This window comes from Pseudoliparis swirei, chromosome 13 (genome assembly GCF_029220125.1).
Source record: "Pseudoliparis swirei isolate HS2019 ecotype Mariana Trench chromosome 13, NWPU_hadal_v1, whole genome shotgun sequence".
Taxonomy (NCBI): domain Eukaryota; kingdom Metazoa; phylum Chordata; class Actinopteri; order Perciformes; family Liparidae; genus Pseudoliparis; species Pseudoliparis swirei.
Genome location: NC_079400.1, coordinates 6,677,415 through 6,694,362, shown reverse-complemented (window position 1 = coordinate 6,694,362; position 16,948 = coordinate 6,677,415). Strand labels below are relative to the sequence as shown.

The following is a 16,948-nucleotide window of genomic DNA, read 5'->3' as shown; positions in this document are numbered from 1 at the left end:
GCGTGCATAATAAGATCTGTGAGGGAGGCCTATGTAGGCTAGATGTGCACTTAATGTGAGTTTCTACAATCTACACACAGCATGTGTGCACCTACCGAACCCCTTTGGGTCAAGTTGAGAAACGGATAAGAGGAAGACCGGAAAATAAAAGATGTACCTTCAAATTAAAACGCTCGATTAGCGCTCTACATCCTTCCAGGATGATTTTGTGTGTCATATATGGTTTGAATGTCTGTAATTTGTAGGGCTTCTGTTATATAACAGCAATAAATCTTAAATCAAAGTAAAAATAATAGCTTATTCTGCATGTCCACTTGTGGCATTCAGCCTATGATAGGTCATAGGAGAGAACACACATAATTAGCATTACAAACATAATTTGTTTATTGATTAAAGTTGTTGTAGTCTATTCATTACGTACGGTCTTTAGTTGTATTAGAATGTAAAAACAGTATTGCAAAAGTGCAATTTAGCGGGCTTTATTGTGAAAGATGTAACCGGATGCTGTGCTTTGTTCATTCCCGGTAGCTTGATGCTCGTTCATTAATATGAGCAGGCGCTAGGACCCCGCGGAGCGTTTCATTCAAGCACATGGTCCCCACTCATAAGACAACACTTATCGCCAATAATTGCTCTGGAATTGATGTCATTCCAGTGGGCGACTGAGACAGAAGCGGCTTGTGTTGGCTACTTGTGAATGTTTTCACCGGTCGCTCCACATATACTTCACATTTCTCACTTTTTTGTCGTTGTTGTTGTTGTTGCGCGAGGCGCCTTTGGACTTGGACGTCTGTGAATGGGGAATTGAATCAGCTGTCCTCGGGATTTCCTAACGCACCCCCTTACACGCTCGATCATATTTCAGGAAGTCTTTTTATTTGTCTGGGGGTGGGGTTGGGTTGGTTGGGGGGATCTTGCACATCAGCTGTTGTCGGATTGTATGATGGTCGCGCTGCAGTGAACCAGTTGCCCAGTCCCGTCCACGCTTCAGCCGGGCATCATGCAGCTCGCGAGCCGGACTCTGAAGTTTGTTATTTTGACAGCACTTCAGGCTTTATCCATCTCTGTCTCGGTGTGTGCCAGTGTGCTCTCCCGATCTGCTGAAGGTAAGAGGCAAGATGTATTTCGCTTTTGTCTATTATAGGCAAGATCTATGGGCAAAAGTAGGGACTAGATTTGTTCCCTAATTAATTTATTATCAGGAGAATGTCACATTTAAAACCTTCCCCATGAAACATAAAGAAAACACGTATATGTGTATCTTTAAATGAACCTGTCTGCATGCTGTGCATTGTTTCCCTGTGCGTGTCTGTTCCACTCTATTCTATTCTTCACATGCCTCCCCTTTGGCTGATGTTAGTATCTCATGTTTTATGAAAGCCTTTGTTACCACAGCGGTCTGACAGATCTATAACACATGTTTGGGCAGAATGCAACATCTCCAGAGTAAACAAGCTCGCTAAATTCATATATAGCTTTCTCTCGGTCTCTCCCCGAGACCTGTGTGCGAGAGGCAAAACATCACACGTGAGCGCTGTGCACCTCGGAGGAGAGGAGAAGCTGTATAATTGATGATGCTGAAACTCTCTTTTGGTAATCAGTGGTAGCACTTCAGGCATTTCGCTGGCACTTAAAACAAACTTACATGTTTCAATTATGGATGAATTCCAGAGTCATTTTAGTGGCAAACACCAAATAAAAGTGTTTTGGTTTTGATCTTCAGAAGTCAAGGTGCTTTTTTAGAAACCTGTAACGTGCGCTGTTTATGATGTTTATGAGGTTTACGACAGCCGAGCAACACATGACAAATAGCTGCTTTTTGAGAGAACTCTGGGGAGATGTCCTGGTGTGATGTCAGAGTGTGTGTGTGTGTGTGTGGTTTGTCCCACTGGTTGCATCCCTCTGGGCGGTGGCTCATGATACCCCAGTCACCAGTGCTCCATGAGCTTCAACAAGGACACGACACAGCATGACCAACAGCGGTGAGCGTTATGGCCCCCGCAGAAAAACTCTCACGCCCCGACACGCGGTCGGTCTCGACACCCGACTCTGGGAATCTCGGGACCTCATTACCGGCAGCGAGGGTGAAATGTGTAAAACTGGGATCAGAGCGGGAGGAAGTTGCTCATTTATTCATCAACAGTTCGCCATCATCGTCAGTAAACGTGTGAAAGTCTGAGGCCGATCTGTGCAGACAGGATATTACCTGCTCGTGGGGTGGGGGGGTTCTGATTGAGATAAATGGATGCAGGGAGCTGTGTTGAGCAAGGGCGCAGGAGGTGGGGTCGCATTGAAAAGACATAGAATCAATGGCGGCAACAGTTTGAATATTATCGTGTAGGATTTCGATGTTCTTTCTGTGTCTTGAATCAATTCAAAGCCCAATGAGAGGGCATCACGGGGGCTCCCTTTCCACGGGTCTCCACTCCAGTCGGTGCAAACCTTTATCTTCGCTGTCAGGAAACTCCAGGTTTCTCAGGAGAGATGCAGCAGTTCATCTGCATTCATGTTTGCATTATGTATTTCCTGAGGCCCCTCAAGCTTTCTTGATGGGTTTTCCTCGCCCTGCCGGTCTCGTGCATGTTTCTGTGATGATGATTGATAAATGTTTTCCTCCGACGGTTGACACACTTAGTGTCAGCCAGTATTTATTAGCCCGCTGTAGCCTCCTGATCCAACCGTCACGACCCGGTCGGCCTGCATGATGTGACCGATCTCCAGTCAGACGCACTTAGTATCTTTCCCGTGTGAATGCAACCTGGAGCCTCCGGGATGGATTGTCCGTAGTAGTTAAAACCCGGGAGGCCGGGAGGAAGAAGACTTGGCTAATGTGTGCCGGTGCATTAAGACAGATGGATCAACCAGTTGCTGGGATATTTATATAGGAGGGAGAGCTGGACTGTGCTCATGTGGCCTAACCCTGCCTGTGTTGCGTTGATTTCTTCGGAGCTGCTTTTGGACTCATTTGACCCCACCCCCCCCCAACCACAACCACCCACCCCAACAAAAGCTTAACACACAAGCTGAAACCTGATGCCGGCTCTGGACTTTGTCACCGGACTTTAAGTCAGGTCAGAGTTGAGCTCAGTACAGACTCCCCCCCCCCCACCCCCCGCCCGCCCGCCCAGAGCGTCTTCTTTCTCTCTCTGGTCAGAGAGGGATGCCCAATTGGCTCAGATATCTCTTTTCAGTGTCAAGTGTCAAGTCTATCTGGATTTGTTCACGTTCCACCCCATCAAGTGTGTCAAGACCAGTGACAGTTTATAAGCCTCTTCTGGTCAGGTCTTGTGTCCTGCAGAGGTTTTAGTAATAGCATATGAATAAGATTTGCTATAGCTGTCCGATCGTTCTTTCTCAGGCCACAAGAAGAGCTCAGAACAACTGGATTCCATTTAGATGAGCAGGTCCAGGATTTTTCTATTCTCCATGCTGGTTCACTAAGGGACAGACGTAATGCAACGGAGCATTTCTCACGTAGGCAGTTTCCTCAATGTGGTTTCACTTGTGCGAAAGAGTTCCATCATCACCTTTTAAAGTGGTTCTAAGATGTGAGCAAACGGTTTGCTCTTCAGACAGAAAAGACTATTTCTGACTTTCTGAGTTTTAACAACGATCCCCTCTTTGGTTGAGATTGAGTTTTTTTTAATCCAAGCAGTTTTAGCAGATATCACATCACCTCGTGTCACGCTTTTCTGTTTTTAATCGGCAGGAAACCGACACCGTGCTTTTCACATTGATCTTGTTCATTTATTCACTTGGTTTGCAACTTGAAAATCACATCAGTATTTTAGTTTGTAATAATCCTGCGAGAGCAGAGAGAAGGATTCAAGAATTCAGTGCGTTGCAATTCCAGATTAACAAACTTTACCCTGCAGTGCTCAGGGACACATCCCCACTGGGACTAGACTCTTTGTCTTCCACTGAGATCTCAAATGCAGGATTTTGGGGGGTTTTGGTCTCCGATCCACATCATCTATTTTCAGCATCCGGCCAGATTCCACTCCCCTATCCCTAAATGGGAAAGGACGAGCAGGAACGAGACAGGCCAGCTCCTACCTGGAGAGGATTCCAACAAATTGGCTCAAATATAGTTCTGCTGCAGCCAGTTGCTTTGTCTGCATCTCTCTCTGAGTAATGATCCCCAACACGGGAGGACTTGTGCTGTATTTTCAAGAGAAGCAGAGCAAGCTACAAGATCCAAAATAAAGATGAAAGTTTCAAGTAGAAAGTAGACTAAGATTGGGATGTCTCAGTTGTTGCAGTTCTTGATTTATAATATCCAGAGTTGATGTCTTGAAGTAGCTCGTCGAAGACATTACATTTTTAATAACATAAATATATCTTGTTGAGTGACTTAAATATCAAAATGAGTGTTAAATGATTTTCTGCAGATCAACTAATCTATAAATGGGGCGTAATCCTTCATGTTTGACTATGAGGTAACGACACGGACGCCGCTGTGCAACATCTCGAGGAATGGATGATGACATCGCGGCTTGAGTTTTCGTTTTTGTAGTCCTGGTGGTGCTTTGAATGCGGGCCAGGCATGTGCTTCCCAGGACAGAGAGGGCTTCCAGGGCGCCGCAAATGAGATCCATCACAGCGACCGTATGAACAAGCGTCCACACAGCTCTGCCCCGGCAGCTCTCTGACTCTGACCTTTGTTGCTGAGGCACACACAGGAGGCAGCGCAGCAGGGGCTTCTCGGACAACATTAACCCCCCGCTGGGCCAAGGGGAAGTTTATGCTGCGAGACCATCTATTTCCCATGGAGTCGTTACGCGCTGACATCATGCTAGTGTGATAGTAAATGTGTTCAGGATACAAGGTGTGGGGGGGGGGGGGGGTGAAGACGGGAAAGGGAAAGAACACAAAAGGGCTATTTACCGGTAGAGGGAGCTCAGTGTCAAAAGGCTGGATTATGCTCTTAAAGAAGTAATCCGTAGAGAAATCCCTCCATCAACAACTCTGAGAACTTTTGACACACTGCTACCTTATTAGATTTGATTTAAGGAGACCCTCTCTCCAATTTGAGCAGATTGCTATTGCCATGATGTCACCCACAGGTTTCGATGTTTCCGAGTGCGACCCTCAGGGTGTTGACATAATGTCCCTCAAATGGGTCAGATGTTTCCTGTGGAGTCGAGCCAAGATTAGCGGACACTTTTCACCTTTGCTCTGTAATCCCCATGAACCCGGCACCGCGAACACATTACGGGGAGCAAGGGGAGATTATTCGACGAGGTGATTGACGGAACATGAAGTCCTGCTTCCCAAATATGAGGAGCTGCTGCTTTTCTCAGTTGTATTTCATCTAGGGCTCTGAGTAATAGTTATTTTCATCAGCAATTCATTTGCGTATTTTTAGTTGCATTTTTTAATGTCTTTAGAATATCATAAAATTGTGATAAATGCTCATCCCCCAGGGCCCAAGATAATGTCCTGAAATTGCTTGTTTTGTGGGATCTGCAGTTCCAAGGAAATCTTTTTTTAGAATTACATAATAATGTAGCAAATGCTCCAATTTGAGGGAAACTGGAACCAGTGAAATTTTCACATTTGTGTCGGCGGTGATGAATTGAAATGGAATATGTTTGGTTGGGACTGTTGGTTCATCAAAACAAGCAACTCAAATACATCTGGAACATTTATAACCTGAGAAGGGCATTTTCACAATAATTTTTTATCAAAGCTTTATCAAATAAAATATTCATTGATAAAAAAAGGCTTAATAGCAATCAATAATGATATTGTGATTTGTCCAAGGCCTAGAAGATGATGCAGGAGAGAAAGAGATACGGAAAGGCAGCAGAGTTCATTGCTTTTGTCTCCAAGGTCATTTATGAAAGAGCGTCTGCCTCTTCCCAATGTATCATTCATCAATTTATTCCCAATCACCATTCTGTTTGAATTAGCATAATTTGCCCACTCTGATTGGGGATGAATTTAATGTGTGGTATCGCTGTCAATCATCCATTATTAAATGAAGAATAGCCATAAACAATAACCACGTTTTCCCCCGTGAGCTGAACCAACGTTTGGCTCAGAAACTTTGCTGGATCATGTCGCTAATCCAGTCAGAGCTCTGATTAAAGATACCCATCAAATCTGGACCAAAACATAGCTTTGGATACATGCTTTTGATAATTACATTATTAGATTTGCTTTATCAAGAACACATTTCCATGTGGAATGTGTTACGTGGAACTTCCTTACCTTTTTTTTGTCTTTGTTGTGTCGTACCGCGGCTTGAATCAGGCCAATTTAAACGCACCACTCTGTCCTAATTAGATCCACATGCTCTAATTTCAAGCCCATTTCCTCCTGGGGGTTTGAGTCGTAACTAAACATTGTCCACCCATGTCAAACAATGCTGCAATGACGTCTCCGCCGCACTTGTTTTTCTACTATTCAGGGGACTTTGCAAGTAAAACGAGTGTCATTGAAGCTGCCAAAGGCATTATTTTCATTGTCATTCTGACATTCTCAAGATCGGAGAGAATTGCTCTCAACATGACTTTGGAGTGTGTCCTTGTGTGCTTTTCCCCCCAGCGCCAGCCATCAGACAGGGGTGACTCTGATTAGGAGTGCTTTTTATTGATGTGTCTACGTGTAGCCTGTATCCCATCTCGGTGTGGACCCTCTGCACATGTGGGGGGTGCACGGCCTCATCAAGTGTGCAGATGAAAAGAACAGCATGCCATTTGTGTTGGAAAAGCAAAGATTATTATGAATATATTATGTCATGGTTGCCTGTCAAGGAGTGTGTTGCAGTTGGTTGCAAGGAAGCAGACTCTGGGGTTTAATAAAGCCCAACGGCCGTTGGTTTGTTTTGGTGAGGGGGGAAGAGAAGGGCTGGAGTTGTGAAAGGGCAGTAAGAAAGGACGTCTTGACATCTGCACAGAACTGAGGAAGGTCATATGTTCCCTTGGACCAGCAGCTCATTGGCTATGGAGAATGCACTCATTTGGCAGCGTTGATAAACACCAAGGGAACGTTAAAGTACTCCAGCAAGCACTGATTTTGTTTACACGGCTATATGTTGAGGTTAAAACAGGACAGACTTGGGTTTTAAAAAGTGAAAGAAATATAGTCATGGCGTCTTATAACATCCACATTCCCCAAGAAGGGAAATATATTCAGTTGAATTGATCTTCTCATAACCCATAGATTATGATGATGATCGATAAGTACCCTTTGTTTTAAAGGGTCACAAACTAAAATGCCAATCACTGACCCAGACTTTAAGTCGGTACGCCTTGGTCTTGTGCCCCTTTAGCAACGCCTCCCCCCCTCATCACAAGATCCATACGTCTGTGAGGAGCAAACAACGGTGTTCCCTTTTCATTTGAGTAATTTATCAGCCATGTAGAGGTTAAAGGCTCCGATATTTCACATGAAGAAAAAACAGAGAGCACATCAGAGGTGTACTATAAGGGATTCAGGGAATTGATACAGCAGTAAACAACTATTTGCGATGGAAAGATATATAGTGGAGTAATGTCTACCTGAGCGGAGCATGTGACTCTCCCTCTGTGTGTGTTGGTATCCGAGCTTCTCCATTGTTCTTTGGTGACATTGCCTCGCTGGCTGTGCATGCTGAAGTCCAGCATAGCTGCTTAGCTAACGGCCTTCGCTCTACAGTTCCCAGTCAGATAAACACCGTTAGCTCTGATAGCATTTCGTGCTGTTATACTTTAAATGGGACCACAATTTACCAAAGGAATATCATGCTAGTGTGAAGAAGACTTCGCAATTGAGACAATAAATTGAAGTCGATCAGATACAAACCAGGTTTAAGGCACACGGCTACCTGGATGAAAGCAGTTGATAGGCAATGAAAGTGCTCCCAATCGCTTATAAAGCATGTGACGTTGTGAGAGAACTAAGAAAAACCTGATGTGTGTGTGAGATTTTTCCTTCACGTTTTGTTAATCACACGATTACACAGATTGACTTGGTCCCAATCCCCAGGTTCCAAATCACTTAATCCATGTCCTTTGTGAATATGACACTAAAACAGCCAAACAATGGTTGTACAGACAGAGTGTATAATAGATTTAGTTGTTTTTGCTTAACAACACTGCTGGGGGAAGCCAAATTAATTACTTAATCCAGTCGTAAATCTGAATCACATTTCGGTCACTCACACAAGAACAAAAACTCACGTTCCCATTTCCACGTCCACGCACACACTCTCCTCCCACCTCGCATTTGACTTTATTGAGGCAATATAAATGGCACAAACTCTCCTTGTGTACGCTGAAGCATAAGGGGGGCTGAAAATGGCCAGAACTCTGCTTCATTAAGACCTCTGTTTACACTCTCCTTTAATGAACATATAAATAAGGCTTTGGGCTCTGGTGCCACTTTTACCACTCCCTTAATGCCTCTGGTGGCACTTATAACATTCTAGCTAACAAAAGCCACTTACACACTCCACACACCAAATGTCTCTCCCAAGCACGTGGAGGAAAAGAAAACTGAGCTTGCACACTGTTTCCACTAATATAAGCCATTTATAAGCGGGAATTAAATCTCGTAGCACACCACATGAACAAAATGCTCATTCTCTTGTTGACTTTGAAGTCAGGGAACCAAACGCTGTATGGTTGGGAACCACGTCTTCAAAGTTGACGTGGAGCATGCCACAGAAAAGGCTGTGTGTGTGTGTGTGTGTGTTTCCTAACCGCAATGTGGACATGACCTTTCTCTGTCAACTTCTCCCTGCTTCCCCCTCGTGTGTTGTGTTTATCCATCCGTACTTTTCACACTGGTTGTCATGCGTTCCCTTACTCAGCATGCCCACCTCCCCCAGACGGTGTGCTTTTCTAGGACTAATGAGGGTAGGATGCTTCTCCCCCTTTGTGTGTGTGTGTGATGCCAATCCCTCCTTGCCAGAGTCTGCTTCTCATCATGAGTCTGGAGCTGGATGAGGACCGCTGAGCTGGTCACCTCTGACTCTCCGCTATCAGCTGGTGCGGCTCTGTGAAGAACTCCAGAGTGGTGGTTTCCTCAGAGGAGAACCAGAACAACGCTCAGCAGGGGGGGGGGAGGAGTGTCTCTGCCTGACCTGGGTTATTAATGCCGGATAATAAGCAGACTCAGCAATTTAGCTGGGTGAGTCATGAGTAGGGAGACAGAAGTGATGTGAACCTCGAAGGAAGGACCTTGAATGTGTTGCTAATAATACTCTCTGTCCCCCTTGAGGGTGTTTTGTGTTTTTGTGTTTCAAATGGGACCGAAAACTAAGAAGTAACAAAGTCCCAATTTCAAAACATACCATAAACTAGAATGGGCACTCGGTAGAGCGCATACCTTCGCATATCACAATATTGGACATTGAATTATGAACATGTTGGCATTAGTTGCATGCCAATTGGATAAAAATTTACCATGCTATGGTAAAAAGAAGATTCAAGATTCAAGATTCAAGATGTTTTATTTGTCACATACACACACAGGGTGTGCAGTGAAATGAAAGTGGCAATGCTCAGCAGGAATGTGCAAGGGCAACAAGTACACACTATTTACAAATAAAAAACAACACAATATTTACAGTGTGTGTGTGTGTGTGTGTGTGTGTGTGTGTGTGTGTGTAGAGGGCAGTGGGTGTATGTGGGGGGGGGGGGGGGGTGGGAGGGGAGTTCACAATCCTGATGGCCTGAGAAAGAAACTCTCTCGTCTCAGTCTCTCTGTTCTTGTGCGTGAGGGCGCCTGCCTGCCGCCTGAGCTGCAACAGTCTGTTGTTGTTGGTGGTGAGGATCCTGATCCTCCGATCCTGTCTCTCTGTCTCTCCTCCTGTGGTACAAGTCCTGCAGGGGGGAGTGGTGTTCCAATAGTGCGCTCAGCCGAACGCACTACTCTCTGCAGAGCCTTCCTGTCCTGAGCGGAGCAGTTGCCAAACCAGGCTGTGATGCTTCCTGTCAGATGTTGACCTGTCAGATGTTGACCTGTCAGATGTTGACCTTTCCATGACCTTGACCATGACCTTTGACCCGATTGATCCCAAAATCTAATCAAATGGTCCCCGGATAATAACCAATCATCCCACAAAATTTCATGCGATTCAAGAAGATTTGGACCTTTTCATGACCTTGACCTTTGACCCGATCGATCCCAAAATCTAATCAAATGATCCCCGGATAATAACCAATCATTCCACCAAATTTCATGCGATTCAGTTTAATACTTTTTTTGTTATGCGAGTAACACGCATACAAATAAATAAATAAATACACAACGATCAAAACATAACCTTCCGCATTTTCAATGCGAAGGTAATGAGCCTCAGGCCACACGCATAACTTCTCACAAGTCCACTGACATTAGCCTGAAACCAAATCAGTTTCCTGTTGTTTGGAAACGCTCGATGGAGCAGCAGTGGAAGAAAAAAATAAAAGAGCAAACATTTGATTTTTGCCGTTTGCACATAGACAAATGTTGCAAGCCCCCCCTGCTGTTTCAGTAAGAGAACCACGCTTTGGAAAAGCTTCCCCGCTGCGAGGAGCTGATTACCGCAGGAACCCGATTAGCCATGTCCTCCAGTGGCTCTCAGCGTTGCATTCAGGCTCCGTGTGAGCTCACGGCGTACTCTTTCCAGCGATTGCTCACTTAGAAGTAGTGGTAGAAGGTTTCATTGGGTTGGTGGTGTTTCTTTTCTGCCACTTCATCTCCTGGCTGCACGCTCGGCGACGTCAGTATTGGATTCGGGGACGAATATATTCTTAAAACGACTGGCAACGCAGCAGAGCTCCGAGAGCTGTGGCTCAGTTCACACCCTGTCAGAACACAGAGAGGGGAGATAGAAGCATGCTGGGAACAATGCCCCGAAGCGACGTCTAATCCCTGCATTGCGTCCTGGACGCGAGCCCCGTGAGTTATCACACGAGCAGCAGCAACCCCAGTTTGCCCGCTCGAAAACTCTTCACGCCGCTGAACTGTGGAGATTTAAGCAGCTGGAAGGGCAGAGGGGGCGGTTCCGGTTTCTCCACAGGCTTCGGTTCTCATTGCTTGATGTCTGAGAGCGCTGATTACCGCTGCTGCATCCATGCATAATGGCAGAGGAGGACGGGCTCCATTCGACTGACAGCCTCTAAAAAGGAGGTGTTCATGAGGGGCGAGGACGTATCGGAGGTGGCATTTTGTCAGCGTGGATAATTGTTAGTTATGAGAGACAAACAACGTTCAGACAGCGGTATTTGTGTGCCGTGACGCACAAAAGACACATACAAGCACTGTGATTTAGTTGAAGTGACATATTGGAAGGCAGCTGTACTCTTAGGTTGTGTTCTGATGTCGCTAATGAACTCCAGGCTCAGGCCTTTAATAGCGGGGAGGAATTACTCATCGGTAATGTGTGTAGAAAATCAGTTCAGAAATGAGCCCATTCTTTGTGCCCACGGAGATGGACGCCGTCTGGTTTTACAGACACTGACATCATTCAGAATGAAGCTCGATCCCTTTGAAGTTCTCTGTGTATTCTCACATGGTGTGTTGATTTTCTTTGCAGGGAATCCTTTGAGCCCGAGTGTTCGGCACAGACCAGCAGCGAAGCAGAAACACTACGGGACGACGGTTCCTCTTCAGCTTGTTGGACAAGACTGGAAACCCGTCGGCCGGCTCAGATCCCAGGTGAAGAGGAGTTGTTGATGTTTTGCTCTGCTTCCAGTTGTTTATCCGACACTGGTCCAGATATCATGACGTTACTGATGATAGTGTTGTGAAATTTGCCATTGATATTCACGGCCCCCTGCAGATGAATCTTTATGATTACCTCTTCACCTTGAGAGGACATCCCCTCACCATCAGGTCAAGGTGGACCTGTATACAAGAAATATTAAAATCTATACGAGGGATTCTCCTCCTCCCTTAAGGATAAAGCTTCGTATTTTAAGCCATTTCTTCTCTCACCACCATCAATCAGACCAATAACGCTGTATTTCATAACCCGGCAGGCAGATTGCAATATAATTACAGTAAAATAATCAAAATAGTTTGTTGTTTCCACAAACCATTTTGATTTCAATGCCCATTAGGCTTCCACCACCTGTGCAACAAAATGAGTGGGGATTCAGACTGAAATCATCTCTGTTTTAAAACATCACGGGGAGTTGTGTTGGTGGCAGCATGTGTAATATTTAGGATAATTTCCCAGAGCATCTATTAAAAAACAGCTGCGATGTACCTGCCTGCTGGCACCAGCGGGTTGTCCGGGTGAAGCGAACGCCATCGCAAGCGAACACTGCGCTGCGTTCACTGCCATGTGTGGAAAAGAGAAACGTCAGATATTCAATTCAATTCAATTCAGTTTATTTGTATAGCCCAATTTCACAAATTACGAATTTGTCTCAGAGTGCTTTACAATCTGTACACATAGACATCCCTGTCCCAAAACCTCACATCGGATCAGGAAAAACTCCCAAATAACCCTTCAGGGGGAAAATAACCCTTCATGGGGAAAAATATTAAAGTGTGGTTGTTGAACGGCCCAGTCTGGCGTAGTTTATTGCTCTTACACTGCGATGTGTGCCAAGTATACGCTCTGAAACAGGTTGCTAAACAGAACCTTGTCACTGGCGTCCATTTCTTCCTGCCTATCATGTGAATATGGTGTTTAGAAAGTGTTGAGTTTTGATTTGAAACTGTAAAAAACTGAAAACTATAACTCAAATATTTAAAAAAATTGATTTAACCCTCCTGTTACCTTAGGGTCAATTTGACCCCATTCAATGTTTAACCCTCCTGTTACCTTTATATTTACTGACATATTTTACCCTTGGGGTCAATTTGACCCCAGCAATTAAAACCTCCAGAAAATTATTAGAATTAATATTGTTTTCCAAGTTTAAGTGTGAGGTACTTTATGTTTGTTTGTTGACTACCTAAATAGCCCTTTAAATATATAAAAAAGTTGATATTTCTTATATGTTTGACACAGTGAAAAACAGCCTGGGGTCAAATTGACCCCAAAGAACACCGACATTAAACATTGAATGGGGTCAAATTGACCCTCAGGTAACAGGAGGGTTAAATGAAAATGAAACAATTCCTGAACTGAATCAAAGTTATATTTAACGCCAAAAATCGTTTCCTAAACTTTTTTTGAATACGTTGTAGTATTTTCATGACCAAAACTTAAACTTTCAGTTTCAATTATTTCTTTCAAAATATCAAAACTATTGACATGGATTTGGCGCAATAAGACAGCTGCACAATATCAGACTCTGAGAAAAGAAGGAAAACACTTCACAACCCGGCGGTTTGAAACCCAGCATCCTTGGCTCTGTTTGGTGTCATAATCCCAGACTTTAAACAAAATACATGGCTGCCGGGCAGCTTTAAAAGAACAGCGTGAGATTCCAGGTTGTTATATTTGAGTCAATTCATCTGTGAATTAATTTGGTCTGGCTTAACCAAACAGACATGGTGCCACGAGGTTTCTTTGGGACGTTATTACCCGAAGAAAAGAAAAGAAAAAGAAGAAAAGAAACTCAGATCTGCGAAGGAAAGACTTCTCATAATGAAGGGGATATTAAGAGCTGAGTTGAATATATCATTCCCCTAACAACAAGCCCAAACATCCGGCGTACTATCTCTGTCGAAGTCTCGGAGAACGCTGTCTGAACAGAAGAGAGCAGGAAGTTTAGTCCCGCTTGGCTTGTGCAACGATACCGCCTCCAACCGTAAGCGCTCTGCTTCCAGATCCTCTTGTGATCCACTAGACATTCTTCTCCACCGGGGGTGATGGATGACTTAACCCAGAGCAGGGCTCTTTGCCACAGTTGATCCAGATTGAACTACTTGCGTTGCGTGTGTGTGTGTGTGTGTGTGTGTGTAATGTGTTTGTGTGCGTTGTTGCCAAGCGATGAAGAATGCGAGACAGATGATTATTTTTTGTTTTGTGTTTCTGAGCAAGAGCACACGCGAGGGGAGGGCGGTTATGTGTTGACGTGTGTGTGTGTGTGTGTGTGTGTGTGTGTGTGTGTTTGCGTGTGTGTGGGTGTCGGCGCAGCGTGACTGACAGACGTGATGTACGACCGGGTCCCCCTTCATCTGACGCCAACAGACACTCGTGGCCCCTCAGTGTTGAAGCTCAGGGTTGCGAAAACGACTGGCTTTCTGCAGGATTAATGTCAAATGGAATAGAAACATAAAGTTAATCCTCTCAGCTCTTGTTCTAAGATACAAAGTCGTTTCATAAGGATTTCCGATGCCTCAATTAAAAACGGCCTCCTGCGTTTCTTTCTCACAGCGCTGGGTGGCTCAGCCAAAGTTTCATCATGGTTGTAATTAAGCATTTTAAGAAATAATTGCTTTAAAAAAATGTTTTATTGCCACACACAGCACCCGTTTCATATGTTTTCCGAAATCTAAAGCATGCTAGCTACCAGAGCACCGGAGCCATCTTTTCTCCATCACGCCGCTGTCTGTCTGACTCCATAACCAATCCGTCTTCTCCCCTCCTGTCTGTGTTCTCTTCAGAGTCACCCTGCATCACTGAAGCTCCTGATTGAAGCGGAAGGTGAGCAGCTGCTCTTGGCTCTGGAGAAAAACGAGTAAGTGTCCCCCCCCCATTTACACTTGGCCTTCGTTTTGAACTGAGTGCTTCCGACAGTACAAATGGGCGACACATGCACTGCCCCGCGGGCTACAACTGGGGCTGCAGCCAAGTTGTGTGTCACACAGAGCAGCCAGGCGGCGGGAAGGAGGAAACCGCTCCTTCCCTCTTGCGCTGTGTGAATGTGCACCCTTTGTACACACTTTGGTCTTTTTGGTGCGCTGAAACAAAGACTTGAAAGATAGGAACTCTTGAATACATCAGTGAGACTTTGATGAAAACCGACATCTTCCCCCTTCTTCTCCCTCTATCTGTTCATTTGATCGATTGGCGTAACACAGGGGAGAAGGAGGCTTTGTTTGAACACGGCACACACTCCTCGCTCCGTATATTAGGATACTGTGTCAACACGGTGTCAGTGAAGGGACTGGCAGGGAGTGGGAGCATCATTTGAACGACATCACGTTATCCGAATAGGTGCAGTTTGAGACATCGCTGTATCTCTTCGGTGGGATGTATTTGTCACCTTTGCATCTTTGCACAGCGGCTGACTGTACGCGGCCTCGTCCTCCGACAGCCTGCGAGTCGAAGAAGAATGCGTCCTGATTGATGGAGCAATATGTTTTTTTCCGTCCAGCTCCGCTGCCACACATGAGCAACCAGGAACAAGCAAGAGCTGTCTGTGTGACAGAGAGAACGGGGGGGGGAGCGAGAGAGAGCGGATGTGTTTTTATATTCAGAGTCCGCCATTAATCTCACTTGTTCCCAAGACTTAATATATGTAAATTCCACCTGCGGAATGTGGGACAAAGCTTTCAACACCAGCGACCGCAATTTTATGGCTTACCTGCTTTGAAAATATTGTTGACGGGAAACCACACTCCACAGTGTTTCTGTCGAATGACATTCCCGCTCTGCACAGTTGGGGATTTTGCAAAGCTGACTTGCAGATTGTCAAATGTTCACCAGCCCCCTTTTATAACAGGGGCTTGTGTTGCCTTGCAGTGAAAACATCTCATCTCTAATTGGGATCCACAGTAGAAACACACCGCGCATTCCCCCACATGATTATCACCCGGCGTGGCCGTCATCATTGTCCAGTAGCATTACATGTAAAGTCCACAGTTGAGCTCGAACCCCGGGGCCAAAAGGAACAAACGGAGACGTGCAATCTAGATCTTTCTAAAGATGGAAAGACTTTCCTCCAACGAACCTCCATGCATTCCAAATACCAAACCGTCAGACGTGACTCTCAGCCTTTTACAGCGAGTCTGGATAACACGGTTTAATTACTGGGGCAGAGTTTTGTATCATCTGCGGGATTCTCACACACTTCTGTGATAAGTCCAAAATAGAAGCGACTTCATGCCATGCATGTTTGACGAGACGGATCACAAACAGGACGTGGATTTGAAGGGGATGTGTGTTGTTGAGTGGAGTTTGCGCTGCGGATCAGTGCACCGGAGCCAGAACTGAACCTACTGTGCTGACATTAAGTGAGAGTTTTTAGTCTGAGGCTGCTGGCACATTGGCGGCATGCCGCTGATGAAATCCAGTTGTTCAAACACAGACGGGATCAGTCGAGTGAGGGGGAAAAAGTGTGGTCCAGAATTAAATGATTTGATTTAAACCGCGCGGATTTATTTGTGTTTTCTCAGGTCTGTGTTAATAAATATCACTGGCAACCAAACACAAGCGAGATGTTCTCTGCGCAGCTGAATGTGATTATTTCTGTTGTTGTTTTGAGAGGTAAACTCGCTCAGTGTATGTCTGAACTCACATCACCCTGCAGTGTAACAGAGAGCTGGTAGGCTGGCGGATGACAAGTACACCGCAAACAGCTTTAAATTATTTTTAAAAAAAGTATTCTGTCAATTTATTGCAAAAAAAAAAGTTCTCATTTAACTTCATGTTTTAAGTGGCTGGACTTAAGGCCATAAACAAAAACAAAAAATGCTAATCTAACTATTCAGAACACATCTTGACATTTGAAGGTCTTATCTTGAACCTTCAGCTTGATCCCTGTTGTAACAACACGCCACATGTATTTCCCTATAATGTATACACATACTTATTATCTACTCAAGGATACACATGTTCATAATGATTTATGGCCATAATCATTAGAACACATTACAAAGCAGTTTATAATGACTTATAAGGTTAAGTATAAAAATAAGTTATCTTTTTATAGTGCACTATAAGTAGGGAAAGGAACATTCATTTCACATTTCGCATAGATTTAATGTAAATTGTCACTTTAACGAAAGCAAACAACACCAACTTATAATCACGTTATAATGCATTATACAAAGTTGTTGATGTATTTAACTATAACGAATATAATACACTATGAACTTTGTAAAAACACATGTCAGTGAATCTTTA

At 44.6% G+C, this 16,948-nt stretch overlaps 1 protein-coding gene across 1 annotated transcript in view; it reads left to right on the top strand.

Moving 5' to 3' along the window:
* Positions 1-966: 966 nt before the first annotated feature.
* Positions 967-16,948, top strand: part of LOC130203308 (disintegrin and metalloproteinase domain-containing protein 12-like) — a 69,592-nt gene continuing 53,610 nt past the window's right edge. The window contains exons 1-3 of the mRNA XM_056429370.1: positions 967-1,106; positions 11,513-11,634; positions 14,485-14,558. Coding sequence (XP_056285345.1) covers positions 1,001-1,106; positions 11,513-11,634; positions 14,485-14,558 — 302 coding nt within the window. The 5' untranslated portion in view covers positions 967-1,000. The remainder of the gene's footprint in view (positions 1,107-11,512; positions 11,635-14,484; positions 14,559-16,948) is intronic.